Genomic DNA, 18,690 nt, shown 5'->3' with positions numbered 1-18,690 from the left:
AAACCCCGTCTCTACTAACAATACAAAATTAGCTGGGCGTGGTGGTGCATGCCTGTAATCCCAGCTACTCGAGAGGCTGAGGCAGGAGAATCGCTTGAACCTGGGAGGTGGAGGTTGTGGTGAGCTGAGATCACATCATTGCACTCCAGCCTGGGCAACAAGAGCAAAACTCTGTCTCAAAAAAAAAAAAAGGATATGGAGGAAGTTGTCACGGTTCCAGGCATAAAAACAAGGGCATATGGCTAATGCTTTAGGTTGAAAGCTAAGATGACAGTTTTATCTCGCTGTTTCCTAGGCTGGAGCGCAGTGGTGTGATCTTAGCTCACTGCAACCTCCACCTCCTGGGTTCAAGTGAGTCTTCTGTCCCAGCCTCCTGAGTAGCTGGGACTAGAGGTGTACACCACCACGCCTGGCTGATTTTTTTGTATTTTTAATAGAGACAGGGTTTCCCCGTGTTAACCAGGCTGGTTTCAAACTCCTGACCTCAGGTGACCTGCCTGCCTTGGCCTCCCAAAGTGCTGGGATGACAGCCGTGAGCCACTGTGCCTGGGCTGACAAAGTTCTTACTAACCCAAGCCTGGAGGTTGAGTGGCGTCAGCACTGAATGGCACCATGAAGGCTGTCATTTATCTTGCTGTTGAGCATTGCTGTCTTTCGTGAGCCCTTGTCAAGATAAATCTCAAACGCTCGAGATCGCCATGGTGTTTAGGGCTACAGTCAGCTGGTAGTGATGCAGACTTTGGGTAACTGTTTAGTGGGATACAGTTCACATCAGTGGGAAGTGTGGTGGAGACACTGAGCGTGAATAAAGGAAGTGGTCCAGGCATGACAGGTGGGGCTGAGTCAACATTTACGGTTCTACATGGGCGTGAGGTTCCTGTGTAGAATTTGCTAAAAATAAAGACACAAAGATAGCAGGTAGAGGCTGGGAGTGAAAACGTTTGGGTCAGATTGCTGCATATTTGAAGTTTTTTTTCCCCTAAATATTTTATCTACTTAAAATTTTGATTTTATTTAAGATGGTAGGTTTTATTTTTTTGGTGGGGTGGTGGGGTGGACAGGGTCTCACTCGGCTGCCCAGGCTGGAGTGCAATGGCGTGATCTCAGCTCACTGTAACCTCCATCTCCCAGGTTCAAGTGATTCTCATGCCTCAGCCTCCCGTATCTGGGATTACGTGTGCCTGCTACCACCCCCAGTTAATTTTTATGGTTTTAGTAGAGATGGGGTTTCACCATGTTGGCCAGGTTGGTCTCAAACTCCTGACCTCAGGTGACCCACCTGCCTCGGCCTCCCAAAGTGTTGGGATTACAGGCGTGAGCCACTGTGCCCAGTCAAGATAGTGGTGTTGCTCTGTTGCTCACAGCCAGGTTGGAGTGCAATGGTGCAATCTTAGCTCATGGCAGCCTTGAACTCCCGGGTCAAGCGATCCTCCCACCTGAGCCTCCTGAGTGAGTAGCTGGGATTATAGGTGCGTGCCAAACATGCCTGGCTAACTTTAAAATGTTTTATAGAGATGGGGTCTTGCTGTATTGACCAGGCTGGTCTTGAACTCCTGACCTCAAGTTATCCCCTTGCCTCAGCCTCCCGAAGTGCTGGGATTACACGTGTGAGCTGCCACACTGGGCTCTTACCCACTTATAAGTAATAAACACAGAACTCCTAAAGTGCTGTGATTACAGGCGTGAGCCACGGTGCCTGGCCAGCATTAATTACCTCTGAAAAGCCCTGTGTCCAAATAGAGTCACACCTGGGGCTAGGGCTTGTACGTGAAGTTTGGTGGGACCAATTCAGACCGTGACAAGGACTGTGCTGTGTGCCACATGATGCATAGCAGCACACCTGGACTTTGCCCAGGAGACACCATGAGCCTGAGCCTGAACCTGCCCCCACTGCAACTCATGACAACCGAAAAGCTCTCGGGATATGGCCAGATGTCCCCATGGGGACAAAATCACCCCAAGTTAAGAATGGCTGGCTCCTTTGGGAGGCTGAGGCGGGAGGATCAAGAGGTCAGGAGATCGAGACCATCCTGGTTAACACGGTGAAACCCCGTCTCTACTAAAAATACAAAAAATTAGCCGGGCGTGGTGGCGGGTGCCTGTGGTCCCAGCTACTTGGGAGGCTGAGGCAGGAGAATGGCGTGAACCCGGGAGGCGGAGCTTGCAGTGAGCCGAGATGGCGCCACTCCAGCCTGGGCGACAGAGTGAGACTCCGTCTCAAAAAAAAAAATTAATAAAAAAATGTCTGACTCAACAATTCACAATTGCAAAGATGTGGAACCAATGGAACTGCCCATTGACTAACAAGCAGGTAAAATGTGGTATCTATACGTCATGGAATACTATTCTGCCATTAGAAGGAAGGAAATAATGTCATTTGCAGCCACTGGGATGGAGCTGGAGGCCATTATTCTAAGTGAAGTAACCCAGGAGTAGAAAACCAAAATCCGTATGTTCTCACCACTGCATGCATTCCATCCTGGGCGACACAGCGAGACTGTAATTTATTTTTTTAATTTTGAGGAGGACTCTCAGTCTGTCACCCAGGCTGGAGAGCACGATCTCGGTTCATTGCAACCTCTGCCTCCCGGGTTCCAGCGATTCTCCTGCCTCAGCCTCCCGAGTAGCTGGGACTGGCTCTGGTGGTGGGGGTGCCGGTAAAACTGTCAGAAAACGAGTCACAAGAAGTGTCCGAGAGGGCCAGCGAGGTGACACCTTTGAGGAGGAAGTGGTCAACGTGTGAAATACAACAATGGAGAAGCAATAATGAGAAGGACTGAGCAGGGTCACTGTGTTCCAGGAAGCTCATCAGGGTTGGTCACACACACAGCTTCAGAGGAAGTGTGGGCAGAGAAGCCGGTTTCCAGCAGGTGGGGACCACAGGTGAGAGGTCAGAGCAAAGGCTGCCAGTGTGGGTTATGTCTTAGGGAACGTGGCCCCCAGAGCCACGGACCAGTGAGGGTCAGTGGGAGTGGGTCTCCTGGCTGGGCGCGGTGGCTCAGTAATCCCAGCTACTCTGGAGGCTGAGGCAGGAGAATCGCTTGAACCCGGGAAGGGGAGGTTGCAGTGATCCGAGATGGCAGCACTGCACTCCAGCCTGGGTGTGCAGAGCGAGACTCCGTCTCAAAAAAAAAAAAAAAAGGCCGGGCGCGGTGGCTCAAGCCTGTAATCCCAGCACTTTGGGAGGCCGAGGCGGGCGGATCACAAGGTCAGGAGATCGAGACCACAGTGAAACCCCGTCTCTACTAAAGTGGTTGATCTAGAAGCAAGACTAGGTGGCGGTTACCAGGGGCTGGGCGTGGCAGGGGAGGAAGATGTTGGTCAAAAGGCACAAGTAGCTGGGCGTGGTGGCTCCTGTCTGTCATCCCGGCACTTTGGGAGGCCAAGGTGGGTGGATTACCTGGGGTCGGGAGTTCGAGACCAACATGGAGAAACCCTGTCTCTACTAAAAATACGAAAATTAGCTGGGCGTGGTGGCATGCACTTGTAATCCCAGCTACTGAGGAGGCCGAGGCAGGAGAACTGCTTGAACCCGAGAGGCAGAGGTTGCAGTGAGCTGAGATCGCACCACAGAACTCCAGCCTGAGTGAGAGAGACTTGATCTCAAAAAAAAAAAAAGTATTCAGTTAGAAGATGAGTTACTTCTGGGGATCCAACATTACACGATGGCGATTATGGTTAACACGAGCAGGTTTTAAATGTCCTTACCCCTGTTACCAGCTGAAGGTGTGAAGTCCTGGGTCCTTGGTGGTGTGAACAAAGCATGGGTTGTGATACACACACCTAGCAAAGCAGCAGAAGTTTATTAAGCACAGGATTACACTTGGAGAGGGGAGAGCAGGCGGACCTCTGCAAAATGAGATCGGCGTCAGTTTGCTGTACTTCGGGTCTTTTTTTTTCCTAATTAGGGATATACAACCATTTATTGACCACTGTTCACCAGTATTTACAATAAAGTAAACCATATACAGTTGAATAACACTCGGATTACCACAAAGTTGTGTTTCCTGGCTTTTGCTGAACCAGTAAAACAAATACTGAAAAGATTGAGCCTACACTTTTTTTTTTTTTTTTTTTTTTGAGATGGAGTCTCGCTTTGTCACCAGGCTGGAGTGCTGTGGTGCGATCTCAGCTCACCGCGACCTCCACCTCCCAGGTTCAAGCGATTCTCCTGCCTCAGCCTTCTGAGTAGCTGGGATGACAGGTGTCTACATGTAAGGAATGACTTGGGGTAAAGAAAAAATATGCAAGTCAGCAGTTTGTCTTTTTGTTTATCTATTTATTTAGAGATGGAGTCTCGCTCTGTTACCAGGCTGGAGTGCAGTGGCGTGAGCTCGGCTCACCGCAACCTCCACCTCCCAGGTTCAAGCGATTCTTCTGCCTCAGCCTCCCGAGTAGCTGAGATTACGGATGTGAGACACTGCGCCCGGCTAATATGTTGTATTTTTAGTAGAGATGGGGTTTCATCATGTTGCCAGGTTGATATTTAACGGAAAAATCAGATTTAGAGAATAAATTTGACTGGCATGAGGCACCAGAATAATGGGAGGGTGTGGGGCCCATGTGGTGAGTATGTAAATGGGTTGATAAGTAGAAGTTCTCAGGGAGGAAAGCGATGGTGGTGTCCAGACAGCATGTAAAGGCCCCTAGTGAGAAGTCTCAAGTTGCAGGCTGTGCCACAGCCCCCGTATATACATTCCTTCATTTGACATATATTTCCTGAGAACCCCTTTAGAGTTGCCGGAGCTGTGAACGCAGCCACTAAATCTGACATAGATCAATTCACACGCGTTCATGGCGGAGACAGGAAAATGGACATGCATGCCAAATCAGGGTTCAGGTGCTGTTACAAGGAATTAGCAGGTGCTTTGGGATGAGAAAAGTGTCTTGGCCAGGCATGGTGGCTCACACCTGTAATCCCAGCACTTTGGGAGGCCAAGGCAGGGTGATCACCTGAGCTCAGGAGTTCAAGACCACCCAGGGCAACATGATGAAACCCCATCTCTTCTAAAAACACACAAAAAATTAACTGGGTGTGGTGGCGCATGCCTCTAGTCCCAGCTACTTGGGAGGCTGAGCAAAGAGAATCGCTTGAGCCCCAGAGGCGAAGGTTGCAGTGAGCTGAGATTGAACCACTGCACTCCAGCTTGGGCTACACAGTGAGACTCCGTCTCAAAAAAAACAACAAAAAAAAGTGCTGTCTTTGCGTGAAGTCAGAGTTATGGAAACTCTCTTGGAGGAAATGGTATCTATGCAGAGCCCTGAAGAATAAGGCAAGGTATGGATAAAGAAGAGAGAACGGTGGCCAGGCGTGGTGGCTCCCACCTGTCATTCCAGCACTTTGGGAGGCCGAGGCTTGTGGATCACCTGAAGTCAGGAGTTCGAGACCAGCCTGGCCAACATGACGAAACCCCATTTCTACTAAAAATACAAAAATTAACCAGGTGTGGTGGTGCATGCCTGTAGTCCCAGCTATTCAGGAGGCTGAGGCAGGAGAATCGCTTGAACCCTGGAGGTGGAGGTGGCAGTGAGCTGAGATCACGCCACTGCACTCCATCCTGGGCAACAACAGTGAACCTCTGTCCCAACAAAACAAAAACAAAAACAAAAAAAATAGAAGATGGAATTCTGTGGTGCTTTGGGGTAGGAGGAATTGGGGCGTGGTTGGGATGTAGCCAGGACTCATTATTATTTTTTCTTTTATTTTTTTTGAGACAGTCTTGCTCTATCACCCAGGATGGAGTGCAGTGGTGTGATCTCGGCTCACTGCAGCATCTGCTTTCTGGGTTCAAGTGATTCTCCTGCCTCAGCCTCCTGAGTAGCTGAGATCACAGACAAGTCCCACATCATGCCTGGCTAATTTTTGTATTTGTATTTTTATTTATTTTTTGAGACAGAGTCTTGCTCTATCACCCAGGCTGGAGTGCAGTGGTGCGATCTTGGCTCACTGCAGCCTCTGCCTCGCGGGTTCAAGCTATTCTCCTGCCTCAGCCTCCCAAGTAGCTGGGATTACAGGCACACACCACCATACCTGGCTAATTTTTGTATTTTTAGTAGAGATAAGGGTTCATCGTGTTGGCCAGGCTGGTCTCGAACTCCTTACCTCAGGTGATCTGCCCACCTCAGTCTCCCAAAGTGTTGGGATTATGGGCATGAGCCACCGCCCCCGGCAGGATTCACTTATAAAGCTGCTTCTCTATGACTGGCTGTTGCCACAATGCCTCCTGAACCATTCGATACAAACCTATTCTATATTGGTCATTAACTATTTTGAATGGCTTCCTGCAGAGAAAGGGAAGAAAGACCAAAGTAGAAAAAAAAAATATTTCCATGGCCATCCTGTTAAAGAAGAAGAGATCTTTTCAGAAAAGACCAGAGTGCTTAAAAGTATGGTTTGCAGTAAGTGGCACAAAAGTACTTAGAGCCTAGAAGAGACCATAGGATTTGTCTACAAAAGAAATTCAGCGGCTGGGCGTGGCAGCTCATGCCTGTAATCCCAGCCCTTTGGGAGGCCGAGGCGGGGGGATCTCTTGAGATCAGGAGTTCAAGACCAGCCTGACCAACAGGGAGAAACCCCGTCTCTACTAAAAATACAAAATTAGCCAGGCATGGTGGCGCATGCCTGTAATCCCAGCTACTCGGGAGGCTGAGGCAGGAGAATCGCTTGAGCCCAAGGGATGGAGAGGTAGAGGTTGCAGTGAGCCAAAATCACGCCATTGCACTCCAGCCTGGGCAACAAGAGCAAAACTCTGTCTCAAAAAAAAAAAAAAAAAAACCAGAAAGAAACTTAGCATGTAGTTCTCCCACCCTCTGCGTCGTCCGGGATGCTCTGACAAATGGAATGCCAGTGTCCCCTGTCCCCTGTTCCCTGCAGTGACTCCCTCCTCCGTGGGTCTGACACAGAGCTCACGCCACCGAGGCTCAACACCAGCTTTCAGTTCCACCCATGGCCACTGCGTCTCATGGTCATTCTTCAGAGTCTTTGTGTTTGTTCAACCTTCTCCTGCCTTCCCAAGTGGAAGCTCTGCTGGCTTGCTCTCTAGTCCTCTTCCTGCTGAGCCAATCTTCAACCAGGAGACACACTAGAGCCACCAGGACTAGGAAGGCCAGGCCCATCCGAAGGAGATTCTGGGCAGTGTGGTCCCAGAGGGCAAGGTCTGTGGGCAGCAGGAGAACAGGGTGATTGCTGACAGGGATGTAAGGACACCCTCTTTTTTTTTTTTTTTGTACACGGAGCCTCAGTCTTGTTGCCCAGGCTGGAGTACAGTGGCACGATCTCGGCTCACTGCAACCTCCACTTCCCGGGTTCAAGCGATTCTCCTGCCTCAGCCACCCAAGTAGCTGGGACTACAGACACGCACCACCATGCCCGGATAATTTTTTCCTATTTTTAGTAGAGATGGGGTTTCGCCATATCGGCCAGACCAGTCTCGAACTCCTGACCTCAGATGATCTGCCCGCCTCGGCCTCCCAAAGTGTTGGGATTACAGGCGTGAGCCACTGCACCTGGCCAAGGACACCCTCTTGTTCCGTTCATCCCGATCTCCTTCCCAGGTCATTACTCTATGCCCAGCTCCTTCCTTCAGAGCCTATGGCCCCAGGTGTCTACTTACCTTTCTGGAGTCCCGTCTCTCTGGTTAAAAGGCAGGTGTCCCAAGAGTCTGCTGATAATAAGGGAAGTGAAGAAAAGAGAATGATGTTGACATCTTCCGCCCCCGCCCTCCTTCCCTTGGGTCCGCCCCATGACGTTCTGCAGCTTTGCAAGGTCCTACCCTACCCTGCAAGTCCCAGGAGCTTCATCCAGCAGGTAAAGCGGAAGGGTCCACAGATGGACACACCGGAGGAGGAATTCCAGTCTAGAACTCATGAGCATGTATCTTTGCACCAATCATGTCTTCTATTTTTGTTTGTTTGTTTTTTTTTTTTGAGATAGAGTCTCGCTCTGTTCCAGCCTCCCGAGTAGCTGGGACTACAGGCACACGCCACCACACCTGGCTAATTTTTTTCATATTTTTAGTAGAGATGGCGTTTTTGCCAGCCAGGCTGGTCTCGAACTCCCAATCTCAGATGACCTGCCTGCTTTGGCCTCCCAAAGGGCTGGGATTACAGGCCTTCCAGGCTGGAGCGCAGTGGTGCGATCTCAGCTCACTGCAACCTCAGCCTCCCGAATTAAGCGATCCTCTTGCCTCAGCCCCGAGTAGCTGTAATTACAGCATGTGCCACCATGCCTACCTAATGTTTGTATGTTTAGTAGAGATGGGGTTTCACCACGTTGGCCAGGCTGGTCTTTTTTTTTTTTTTTTTTTTTTTTTTTTTTGAGACGGAGTCTCGCTCTGTCACCCAGGCTGGAGTGCAGTGGCCGGATCTCAGCTCACTGCAAGCTCCGCCTCCGGGGTTTACACCATTCTCCTGCCTCAGCCTCCCAAGTAACTGGGATTACAGGCGCCCGCCATCTCGCCCGGCTAGTTTTTTGTATTTTTTAGTAGAGACGGGGTTTCACCGTGTTAGCCAGGATGGTCTTGATCTCCTGACCTCGTGATCCACCCGTCTCGGCCTCCCAAAGTGCTGGGATTACAGGCTTGAGCCACCGCGCCCGGCCGGCCAGGCTGGTCTTGATCTCCTGATCTCAAGTGATCCACCCACCTCTGCCTTCCAAAGTGCTGGGATTACACGTGGGAACCACACGGCCCAGCCCCTGTCTTCTGTGTAAGCCTCATTTTCCTCATTAAGTCATCATTACCTCTTTCCCCTCACAGGTAGTCAAATTCAAAGTCTCACTATTTTTTTTTTCAATGTCCTAACCGTGCAGCCCCAGCCCCATCCCATCCCCACTGTCATTTTCCAAACATCATTTTCAACCCTCCTGGCCTCATAGTTATTATTTTATTACCCCAGTCATCGTCCTGCCCCAGGGCACAGGCAGAGGCCATTTCCTCTCTCTGGAGCCTCCTTTCTCATACTATGCACTATATATATATATAATTATATATATATAATATACACTATATAATATATATATAATATACAGTGTATATTTTATATATATTTTTTGTTTTGTTTTGTTTTGTTTTTGTTTTTTTTGTGAGACGGAGTCTCGCTCTGTCACCCAGGCTGGAGTGCAGTGGCGCGATCTCGGCTCACTGCAACCTCCGCCTCCCAGGATCAAGTGATTCTCCTGAGTAGCTGGGATTATAGGTGCACACCACCACCACGCCTGGCTGTTCTTCGTTTTAGTTTTCTTTCTTTTTTTTTTTTTTTGAGACAGAATCTGTCTCTATTGCCCAGGCTGGAGTGCAATGGTGCAATCTCAGCTCACTGCAACCTCCGCCTCCCTGGTTCAAGCGATTCTCCTGCCTCAGCCTCCCAAGTAGCTGGGATTACAGGTGAGTACCACCATGCCTGGCTAATTTTTGTATTTTTAGTAGAGATGGGGTTTCACCATGTTGGCCAGGCTGGTCTCGAATTCCTGACCTTGTGATCTGCCTGCCTCAGCCTCCCAAAGTGCTGGGATTACAGGAGTGAGCCATAGTGCTCAGCCTAATTTTTGTATTTTTAGTAGAGATGGGGTTTCGCCACGTTGGCCAGGCTGGTCTTGAACTCCTGACCTCAAGTGATGCACCATCCTGGCCTCCCAAAGTGCTGGGATTACAGGCGTGAGCCACTGCTCCTGGCCTCGATGAATATTTTGAATGAATGCCATGTTTTTAGTGTCCCTGGGAGGCTCTGATCTGAGCTTAGAAGGACTAGTTACTCACCGGGAAAGGTGGGGTCTGTAGGTGCAAGGCTGGTGTTCTCAATGTCGCCTGGAAAAGGAGATAAAGAAAAAAAAGTAAGGATTTTGGGTTTCCTCCAGTCTTGCCATTCTTTTTTTTTTTTTTTTTTGAGATGGAATCTTGCTGTGTTGCCCAGGTTGCAGTGCAGTGGTATGATCTCGGCTCACTGCAACCTGTGCCTCCCGGGTTCAAGCGATTCTCCTGCCTCAGCCTCCTGAGTAGCTGGGACTACAGGTGTCCGCCACTCCGTCTGGTTAATTTTTGTATTTTTAGTAGAGACAGGGTTTCACCGTCTTGGCCAGGCTGGTCTCGAACTCCTGACCTCGTGATCCACCCGCCTTACCATTCCTTTCTCTGCTCCCTCCTCCTTCCTGCTTCTGATGTTCTTCCTCACATGACCAACTGGGCTCCCAGGAAGTGGACGTCCCTTGGACACCCTCCCCGTCACTCTCTGGGCATCCCTTAGGGCTCCGGGTAGGACACGGCGGCGGGGGCTGTGGGGAATTGAGCATTTCCTCACCTGTGACCAGGAGCTTCACTGGCTCACTGGGGAAAGACCAGGCATAGTTGTTATAGGAGCCAAAACATCGGTATGACCCTCTGTGGGCTGTGGTCACAGGGCCCATGGGGAACTCCGCCTGGACCTTCCCGTAGCTGCGCTGCACGTCTCTGGATCTTCCCTCCTTGAGCAGTAAGAACATGCTTGTTGCTGTGTCTAGACGGCAGTAGAAGGTCACCTTCTCACCCGAGGTCACTTCGGGTCCAGGATGAACCGAGAGGGTGGGTGTGTCATACATTTCTATGAGAGAAGGTGGGGCCACCGCACCAGAAACTCAGAGATGAGCAGCCAGCTATTTGTATATTTTCTCCTTTCTTTTCTTTTCTTTTCTTTTTTTTTGAGACGGAGTCTCGCTCTGTCGCCAGGCTGGAGTGCAGTGATGCGATCTTGGCTCACTGCAGTCTCCGCCTCCTGGGTTCAAGCGTTTTTCCTGCCTCAGCCTCCCAAGTAGCTGGGACTGCAGCGGCCTGCCACCATGCTTGGCAGCCAGCTTTTTTTTTTTTTTTTAATTATTATTATTTTGGTCAAATACACACAATAGAAGATTTACCATCTAAACCATTTTTTTTTTTTTTTTTTTGAGATGGAGTCTTGCTCTGTCACCCAGGCTGGAGTGCAATGGCACAATCTTGGTTCACTGCAACCTCTACCTCCTGGGTTCATGCCATTCTCCTTCCTCAGCCTCCCGAGTAGCTGGGACTATAGGTGCTCGCCACTACGCCCGGCTAGTTTTTTGTATTCTTTAGTAGAAACGGGGTTTCACTGTGTTAGCCAGGATGGTCTCGATCTCCTGACCTCGTGATTCACCCGCCTTGGCCTCCCAAAGTGCTGGGATTACAGGCGTGAGCCACCGCGCCTGGCCGCTAAACCATTTTTTAAAATGGTACAGGGTCTTGCTCTGTTCCCCAGGCTGGAGTGCCATGGCACTACCTTGGCTCACTGAAGCCTCGACCTCCTGGGTCAGGAGTTTGAGACCAGCCTGGTCAACATGGTGAAACCCCGTCTCTACTAAAAATGCAAAAATTAGCCGGGCGTGGTGGCCCATGCCTGTAATCCCAACTACTTGGGAGGCTGAGGCAGGAGAATTGCTTGAATCCGGGAGGCAGAGGTTGCAGTGAGCTGAGATTGCACCACTACACTGCTGCGAGGGTGTCTCAAAAAAAAAAAAAAAAAAAAAAAACAACTAAATTTTGTTTTTTAGAAAAACACCACCTGGCCAGGCGCGATGGCTCACACCTGTAATCCCAGCACTTTGGGAGGCTGAGGCGGGCGGATCACCTGAGGTCAGGAGTTTGAGACCACCCTGGTCAACATAGTGAAACCCTGTCTCTACCAAAAATACAAAAATTGGCGTGGTGGTGGGCGCCTGTAATCCCAGCTACTTGGGAAGCTGAGGCTGGAGAATCACTTGAACCCAGGAGGTGGAGGTTGCAGTGATGGGAGACTGCACCATTGCACTCCAACCTGGGTGACAAGAGTGAAACTCTTCTCAAAACAAACACAAAAACCCCACCACCTGTGATGGGTGAGGGAAGCAAAGTGTTAGCCACTGCGCCTGGCCCACAGGCGTTGTTTTTGAGGACGTTCCTCAGTCATACCCCTGCACACAAATATCTATCTCAGAATCTGTGTCTTGGAGAACTTGACCGAGGACACATCTGCTTGTAGGACATAGAGACACTGTCTGCAGACAACGCCTTGTAGGCTGAGATTGTGATGGGGATCACCCCTCCTCCAACCTCCTACCGAGACAAGCAGTGTCTGAGTGGGGCTTGGAAGAGTTTATAGATGATGCTCCATCCTGGATGCAGACTGAGCTCACTCTCCAGTTAGAGAACCGGACAGTTACCTGTTACCACCAGATCCAGCAAGTCGCTGCGCTCTGACCAGAGCTCCCCAACCCGATAGATGCAGCTGTATCGCCCTGCCTTGCGGGAGTTCATGTCCGGGATGTGGAATTTGACTCCATTAATCCGTTCAGGCGGTTTTGGTCTCTCCACGGCAAAAAGGCTTCCTTCAAAATGCAGCTGGTATTCAACAGCTCCATAACTTCCCTGGCAACAGAGGGTCGCTTGCTTTTCCTTCGGAACCATGTAAGTGGATTCAGCCCTGATGATCGGTTTTGGGAGAGTCTCTGGAAGGGAATCAGAGGCTGGAGTTCCAGCTGAGCCCCGTCCCCCCAACCATAGGCTCCACCCTGCTGCTGGCCCCAGGCCCTCCTGGGAAGCCAGCACCCCGCCCCCCTCTCCCCAGCCGTGCTTGGGTGGAGGGTGCTTGGCCTGAACCCGAAAGAGTGACCCTGGGCTTTGAAGGAAGGACTCACGCTTTGGGGCGCTGATTCTCTGGCTCAGACACAGCCCTGGAAGACGGGAATAATGAGACCCGTTGCCTCCCAGGCGCACCCTGATCCCATTCCCCTTCCATGCAGGAACTCACCAAGGCAGAGCAGGGCACGGAGCGTGGAAGGCATCGCTCAGATTCTACCGGCCGAGTGCTGAGCAGCGGGGTGGGGACTGAGCCCAGCGGGCCAGGGAGATGCACAGGAAGTGGTGGCTGAGCCCCAGCGCCCATCGCCAGGAAGCTTTCATGTTGACTTTTTTCATTAGAACATTCACCACTCCCCCTCCACCTCTGACCATGAGCCTATGGAAAGGCCATGGTCCCTCTGACACATCTGCGGTCTAGCCAGCTCCTCTGACACTTGTCTGCTCAGCCTGAAATGCATTTCTGGGTCAGCTTCTCAATTCTGCAATGTGAAGGTGGTACCCAGAGCTGACCGTGAGAAGTCAGGCCTAATGACGCTCAGAGGAAACCCCCTGAGAATCGTATAAAAACACAGGGAATTTCACAGTGAGATACTGGAACAGGAATGAAAAGAAATTAAAGAAGTGTCACAGAACGAGCCGCAGACAAAACTCCTCAGACACCGGATTAAAGAAGGAAGAGGTTTTTTATTCGGCCGGGACCGTCGGCAGACTCACGTCTTAAGAGCTGAGCTCCTCAAAAAAAGAAATGCTTGGCCTTTTTAAAGGCTTACAACTCTAAGGGGTCCACGTGAAAGGGTCGTGATAAATCGAGCAAGTGTGGGAAACGTGACTGGGGGCTACATGCATCAGGTAACAGAACAAAAAGTTTTACAATGCTTTTTTCATACAGTGTCTGGAGTTTACAGATAACACAAGTAGTTTAGGTCAGGAGTTGATGTTATTATTATTCCTTTTTTTTTTTTTTTTTTTTTTTTTTTGAGAAGGAGTCTCACTTTGTCTCCCAGTCTGGAGTGCGGTGGTGCGATCTCGGCTCACTGCAAGCTCCTCCTCCCGGGTTCATGCCATTCTCCTGCCTCAGCCTCCCAGTAGCTGGGACTACAGGCGCCCACCACCACGCCCGGCTAATTTTTTGTATTTTTAGTAGAGACGGGGTTTCACCGTGTTAGCCAGGATGGTCTCGATCTCCTGACCTCGTGATCTGCCCGTCTCGGCCCCCCAAAGTGCTGGGATTACAGGCGTGAGCCACCGCGCCTGGCCTATTATTCCTTTTTTTTAACTCCTAGGGCCGGGTGGTGGTGCCAAGGTTGTCTGGCTATTTATCTTACTTTTGCTTCTTTCTAACTTTTTGCTTTCTGTCTCCTCCTGTCTTGTGAACTAGGCAAGGTTGGGGGAGGAGGGCAGCAGGAGGAGTAGTGGTCTCCTCCTTCCTTAACAGCAAAAGCTCAGTTGTATGTAAGAAAACTCAGTTCCCCCTGAGGAAGAGAAAGAGGTGGAATCCTTTAAAAATTAGCTGCCTGTTTTTCTTTTCTTTTCTTTTTTTTTTGAGACTTTGAGACGGAGTCTCGCTTTGTCGCCCAGGCTGGAGTGCACGATCTCCGCTCACTGCAAGCTCCGCCTCCCGGGTTCACGCCATTCTGCCTCAGCCTCCAAGTAGCTGGGACTACAGGCGCCCGCCACCACGCCTGGCTAATTTTTTGTATTTTTAGTAGAGACGGGGTTTCACCATGTTAGCCAGGATGGTCTTGATCTCCTGACCTCGTGATCCGCCCACCTCGGCCTCCCAAAGTGCTGGGATTACAGGCGTGAGCCACCGCGCCCGGCAGCTGCCTGTTTTTCTGTCTGTGGCTAGCGAGCCTTATCTCTCTCTTCCCAGGCATTGTGAAGGCCCCGTTTCTCCAGCTGTGCAGCCACAAGGTCACTAGGCAGATAAACTCAAGTCGCAAAACATGTTTTTCCTTGAAAAGTATGAAAGAATGTAACACATATCTCAAAGGAATAACCGTCTTTGTTTCTCGCTTCTGTAATATGCTTCCCCCTGCACAGATCTCCCCCGGCCCCATGAAATGCTTAAAAGGTAACCGGACTCTTTGTTGTTCGGAGCTCAGTCTTTTTGGATGTTGATCTGACTGCCCCTAACGGAGGAGACCACCCTTCACATTGTCTTATGCCCAATTTCTGCTTCCAAAGAAAGAAGTAAAAACTAAAAGGCAGAAATGAAATCCACAGGCAGCCAGCCCGGCGCCCAGCACCCTGGGCCTGGTAGTTAAAGATCGATCCCTGACCTAATTGGTTCTGTTATCTGTAGATTACAGACATTGTATAGAAATGCACTGTGAAAATCCCTATCTTGGGCTGGGCGCGGTGACTCATGCCTGTAATCCCAGCACTTTGGGAGGCTGAGACAGGCAGATCACGAGGTCAGGAGATCGAGACCATCCTGGCTAACACGATGAAACCCCATCTCTACTAAAAAAAAAATACAAAAAATTAGCCGGGTGCGGTGGCGGGAGCCTGTAGTCCCAGTTACACGGGAGGCTGAGGCAGGAGAATGGGAGACTCTCTCAAAAAAAAAAAAAAAAGAAAAAAAAAGAAAATCCCTATCTTGTTTTGTTCCAGTCTAATTGATCTAATTACCAGTGCAGGAGTTTGAGACCAGCCTGACCAACATGGAGAAACCCATCTGTACTAAAAATACAAAATTAGCCAGGCGTGGTGGGGCCTACATACCGGTGGGTATGTACCCGGTCACATACCCCCTGCTTGCTCAATCGATCAGGACCCTCTCATATGCACCCCCTTAGAGTTGTGAGCCCTTAAAAGGACAGGAATTGCTCACTCGGGGAGCTCAGCTCTTGAGACAGAAGTCTTGCCGATGTCCCCCGGCCCAATAAACCCCTTCCTTCTTTAACTCGGTGTCTGAGGAGTTTTGTCTGCCGCTCGTCCTGCTACACACCTAAATAATAATAATAATACATCCTCCTCAACCCCTCGGTCTCTCTGATTCCTAAATTTTACCATCTCACACCAGTCAGAATGACTGTTACTGAAAAGTCAGAAATTAACAGACGCTGGTGAGATTGTGGAGCAAAGGGGACACTTACTTTTTATTTTTTTATTTTTTTGTTTTCTGAGACCATGTCTTGCTCTTGTTGCCCAGGCTGGAGTGCAGTGGCACGATCTCGGCTCACCGCAACCTCCGCCTCCCAGGTTCAAACGATTCTCCTGCCTCAGCCTCCCTAGTAGCTGGGATTACAGGCATGCACCACCACGCCTGGCTAATTTTGTATTTTTAGTAGAGATGGGGTTTCTCCATGTTGGTCAGGCTGGTCTCAAACTCCTGACCTCAGGTAATCTGCCCACCTCGGCCTCCCAAAGTGCTGGAATTACAGGCGTGAGCCACCGCGCCCGGCCCCAAAGGGGACACTGATACACTGTTGGTGGGCGTGTAAATTAGTTCAGCCACTGTGGAAAGCAGTTAGGAGATGTTTCAGAGCACTATAAACAGAGTTACCATTCAGCCCAGCCATCCCATTACTGGGTATATATCCAAAGGAAAATAAATCATTCTACCAAAAAGACATATGCACTTGTATGTTTGTTGCAGCAGGATTCACAATAGGAAAGACATGGCATCAACTCAGTGCCCATCAGAGGTGGATTGGATAAAGACAATGCGTTATGTATACACCGCAGAATGCTATAGGGCCTTGAAAAATCACAAGGTTATGTCCTTTGCAGCAACATGAATGCAGCTGGAGGCCGTTATCCTAAATGAGTTAACACAGAAACAGAAAACCAAATACTGGCCAGACACGGTGGCTCACGCCTGTCATTCCAGTACTTTGGGAGGCTGAGGCAGGTGGATTGCCTGAGGTTGGGAGCTTGAGACCGGCCTGACTAACATGTGGAAACCCTGTCTCTACTAAAAATACAAAATTAGCTGGGCTTGGTGGCACATTCCTGTAATCACAGCTACTCAGGAGGCTGAGGTAGGAGAATTTCTTGAATCTGGGAGATGGAGGTTGCGGTGAGCCGAGATGGCGCCATTGCACTCCAACCCAGGCAACAAGAGTGAAACTCCATCTAAAGAAAAAAAAAAACCACATACCACATGTTCTCACTTATAAGTGAGAGCTAAACATTAGGTAAGGAGGGGAGCAAGGCTTGAAAATTTACCTATTTGGTAATATGCTCACTACTTGGGTGACTGGATCATTAGTGCAAGCCTCAACATCATGCAATATACTCATTAAAAAACTGCACATATATCTGCTGAATCTAAAAAGATAAAAATAGGGGTTTTAACGCTGGCTCCTCTGCGTACAGCATACATATGCTTGGATAAGTTAATTGGTTTAATCAGAATGGAATGATAACAGTCTTCTTCAAAGATAGTGCTATAATGTTTCAATAAAATAAACGTGAAAAGAAAAGCTTTTCATTCAAAGAACTTCATAAGAAAAGAAACATTTCCTTTCTTTTTCTTTTTTTTTTTTTGAGACAGAGTCTTGCTCTGTCCCCCAGGCTGTGGTGCAGTGGTGCGATCTTTGTTCACTGCAACCGCCGTCTCCCAGGTTCAAGCGATTCTCTTGCCTCAGCCTCCCGAGTAGCTGGGACTACAGACACCCAACACCACGCCTGGCTCATTTTTGTACTTTTAGTAGAGACGGGCTTTCACCACGTTGGCCAGGCTGGTCTTGATTTCCTGACCTCAAGTGAATCTTCCCGCCTCGGCCTCCCAAAGTGCTGGGATTACAGGTGTGAACCACCACGCCCGGCCAAGAAACATATCTTTTAAGTAAGTAACTACACTTAATAAAAAAAATTCTGTGCAGAAGTTGTTAAGATCTACAGTAAGAACAAATGTTCTATCTGTGACATTGTGAAGAAGAAAAAAGAAATCCATGTGTTTTTTTATATATATATAGTTTTATATATATTTTTATATATAATATTTATATATTTATATATAATATTTATATATTTATATATATTTATATATATATTTATTTATATATTTATAGATATATTTATATATTTATATATTTATAGATAATATTTATATATTTATATATTTATAGATAATATTTATATATTTATAGATAATATATATTTTTATATATAATATTTATATATAATATTATATATTTTTATATATAATATTTATATATAATATTTTTTATTTTTTTATATATAATATTTTTATATATTTTATTTTTTTATATTTTTATATATAATATTTTTATATATAATATTTATATATAATATATATTTTTATATGTAATATTTATATATAATATTATATATTTTTATATGTAATATTTATATATAATATTATATTTTTTATATGTAATATTTATATATAATATATATTTTTTATATGTAATATTTATATATTTTTAATATGTAATATTTATATATAATATTATATATTTTTAATATATAATATTTATATATATATGTACACACTATGCATAGTTTTCAGCATTCACTGGGGCCTTGGAATGTATCCTGGTGGATACAGGTAACTACTGTACAAGACTAGTTGTATCTTCTTGGGGCAAACAAATGTGCTAATTCTTTTTTTTTTTCTTTAAGATGGCGTCTCGCTCTGTCCCTCAAACTGGGGTGCAATGGTGTGATCTTGGCTCACTGCAACCTCCACCTCCTGGGTTTAAGGAATTCTCCTGTCGTAGCCTCCTGAGTAGCTGGGATTACAGGTGCATGCCACCACACCCGACTAATTTTTGTATTTTTAATAGAGACAGGGTTTCACCATGTTGGCCAGGCTGGTCTCGAACTCCTGACCTCAAGTGATCGGCCCACCTTGGCCTCCCAAAGTGCTGGGATTACAGGCATGAGCCAGGTCCTCACACCTGAGCCCCCCTCTCAGCCATAACATAGTTACCTTCACCAAATAAATATAAGAATACTTTTTTTATTATTATTTTGAGCTTTTAATTGTGACATAATTCCAGACTTACAAAAAAACTGGCAAAAATAGTTTAAAGAATTTCTGGCGAGGCACAGTGGCTCACACCTGTAGTCCTAGCACTTTGGGAGGCTGAGGTGGATGAATTGCTTGGGACCA

The 18,690-nt window shown here is 48.0% G+C and overlaps 1 protein-coding gene across 14 annotated transcripts; it reads right to left on the bottom strand.

Annotated features, from left to right (window-relative positions):
- Positions 1-3,784: 3,784 nt before the first annotated feature.
- NCR1 (natural cytotoxicity triggering receptor 1) lies at positions 3,785-12,901 on the bottom strand. 14 transcript variants are annotated; one of them, XR_013408519.1, is made up of 9 exons: positions 12,769-12,860; positions 12,656-12,691; positions 12,182-12,466; positions 10,294-10,572; positions 9,756-9,803; positions 7,614-7,661; positions 6,777-7,157; positions 5,230-5,392; positions 3,785-4,302 (listed from the first exon to the last, which is right to left on the bottom strand). XR_013408519.1 is itself a non-coding variant. In XM_015124855.3 (7 exons), the coding sequence occupies exons 1-7, from the start codon at positions 12,800-12,802 to the stop codon at positions 6,967-6,969; spliced, it is 921 nt and encodes a 306-aa protein (XP_014980341.3). In that variant the 5' UTR covers positions 12,803-12,860; the 3' UTR covers positions 3,785-6,966.
- Between the last annotated feature and the right edge of the window lie 5,789 nt (positions 12,902-18,690).

The sequence above is a fragment of the Macaca mulatta genome, chromosome 19, assembly GCF_049350105.2.
Source record: "Macaca mulatta isolate MMU2019108-1 chromosome 19, T2T-MMU8v2.0, whole genome shotgun sequence".
NCBI classification, from domain to species: Eukaryota; Metazoa; Chordata; class Mammalia; order Primates; family Cercopithecidae; genus Macaca; species Macaca mulatta.
The sequence above is the reverse complement of the archived record's forward strand: the minus strand, read 5'-3'. Positions and strand labels throughout refer to the sequence as shown.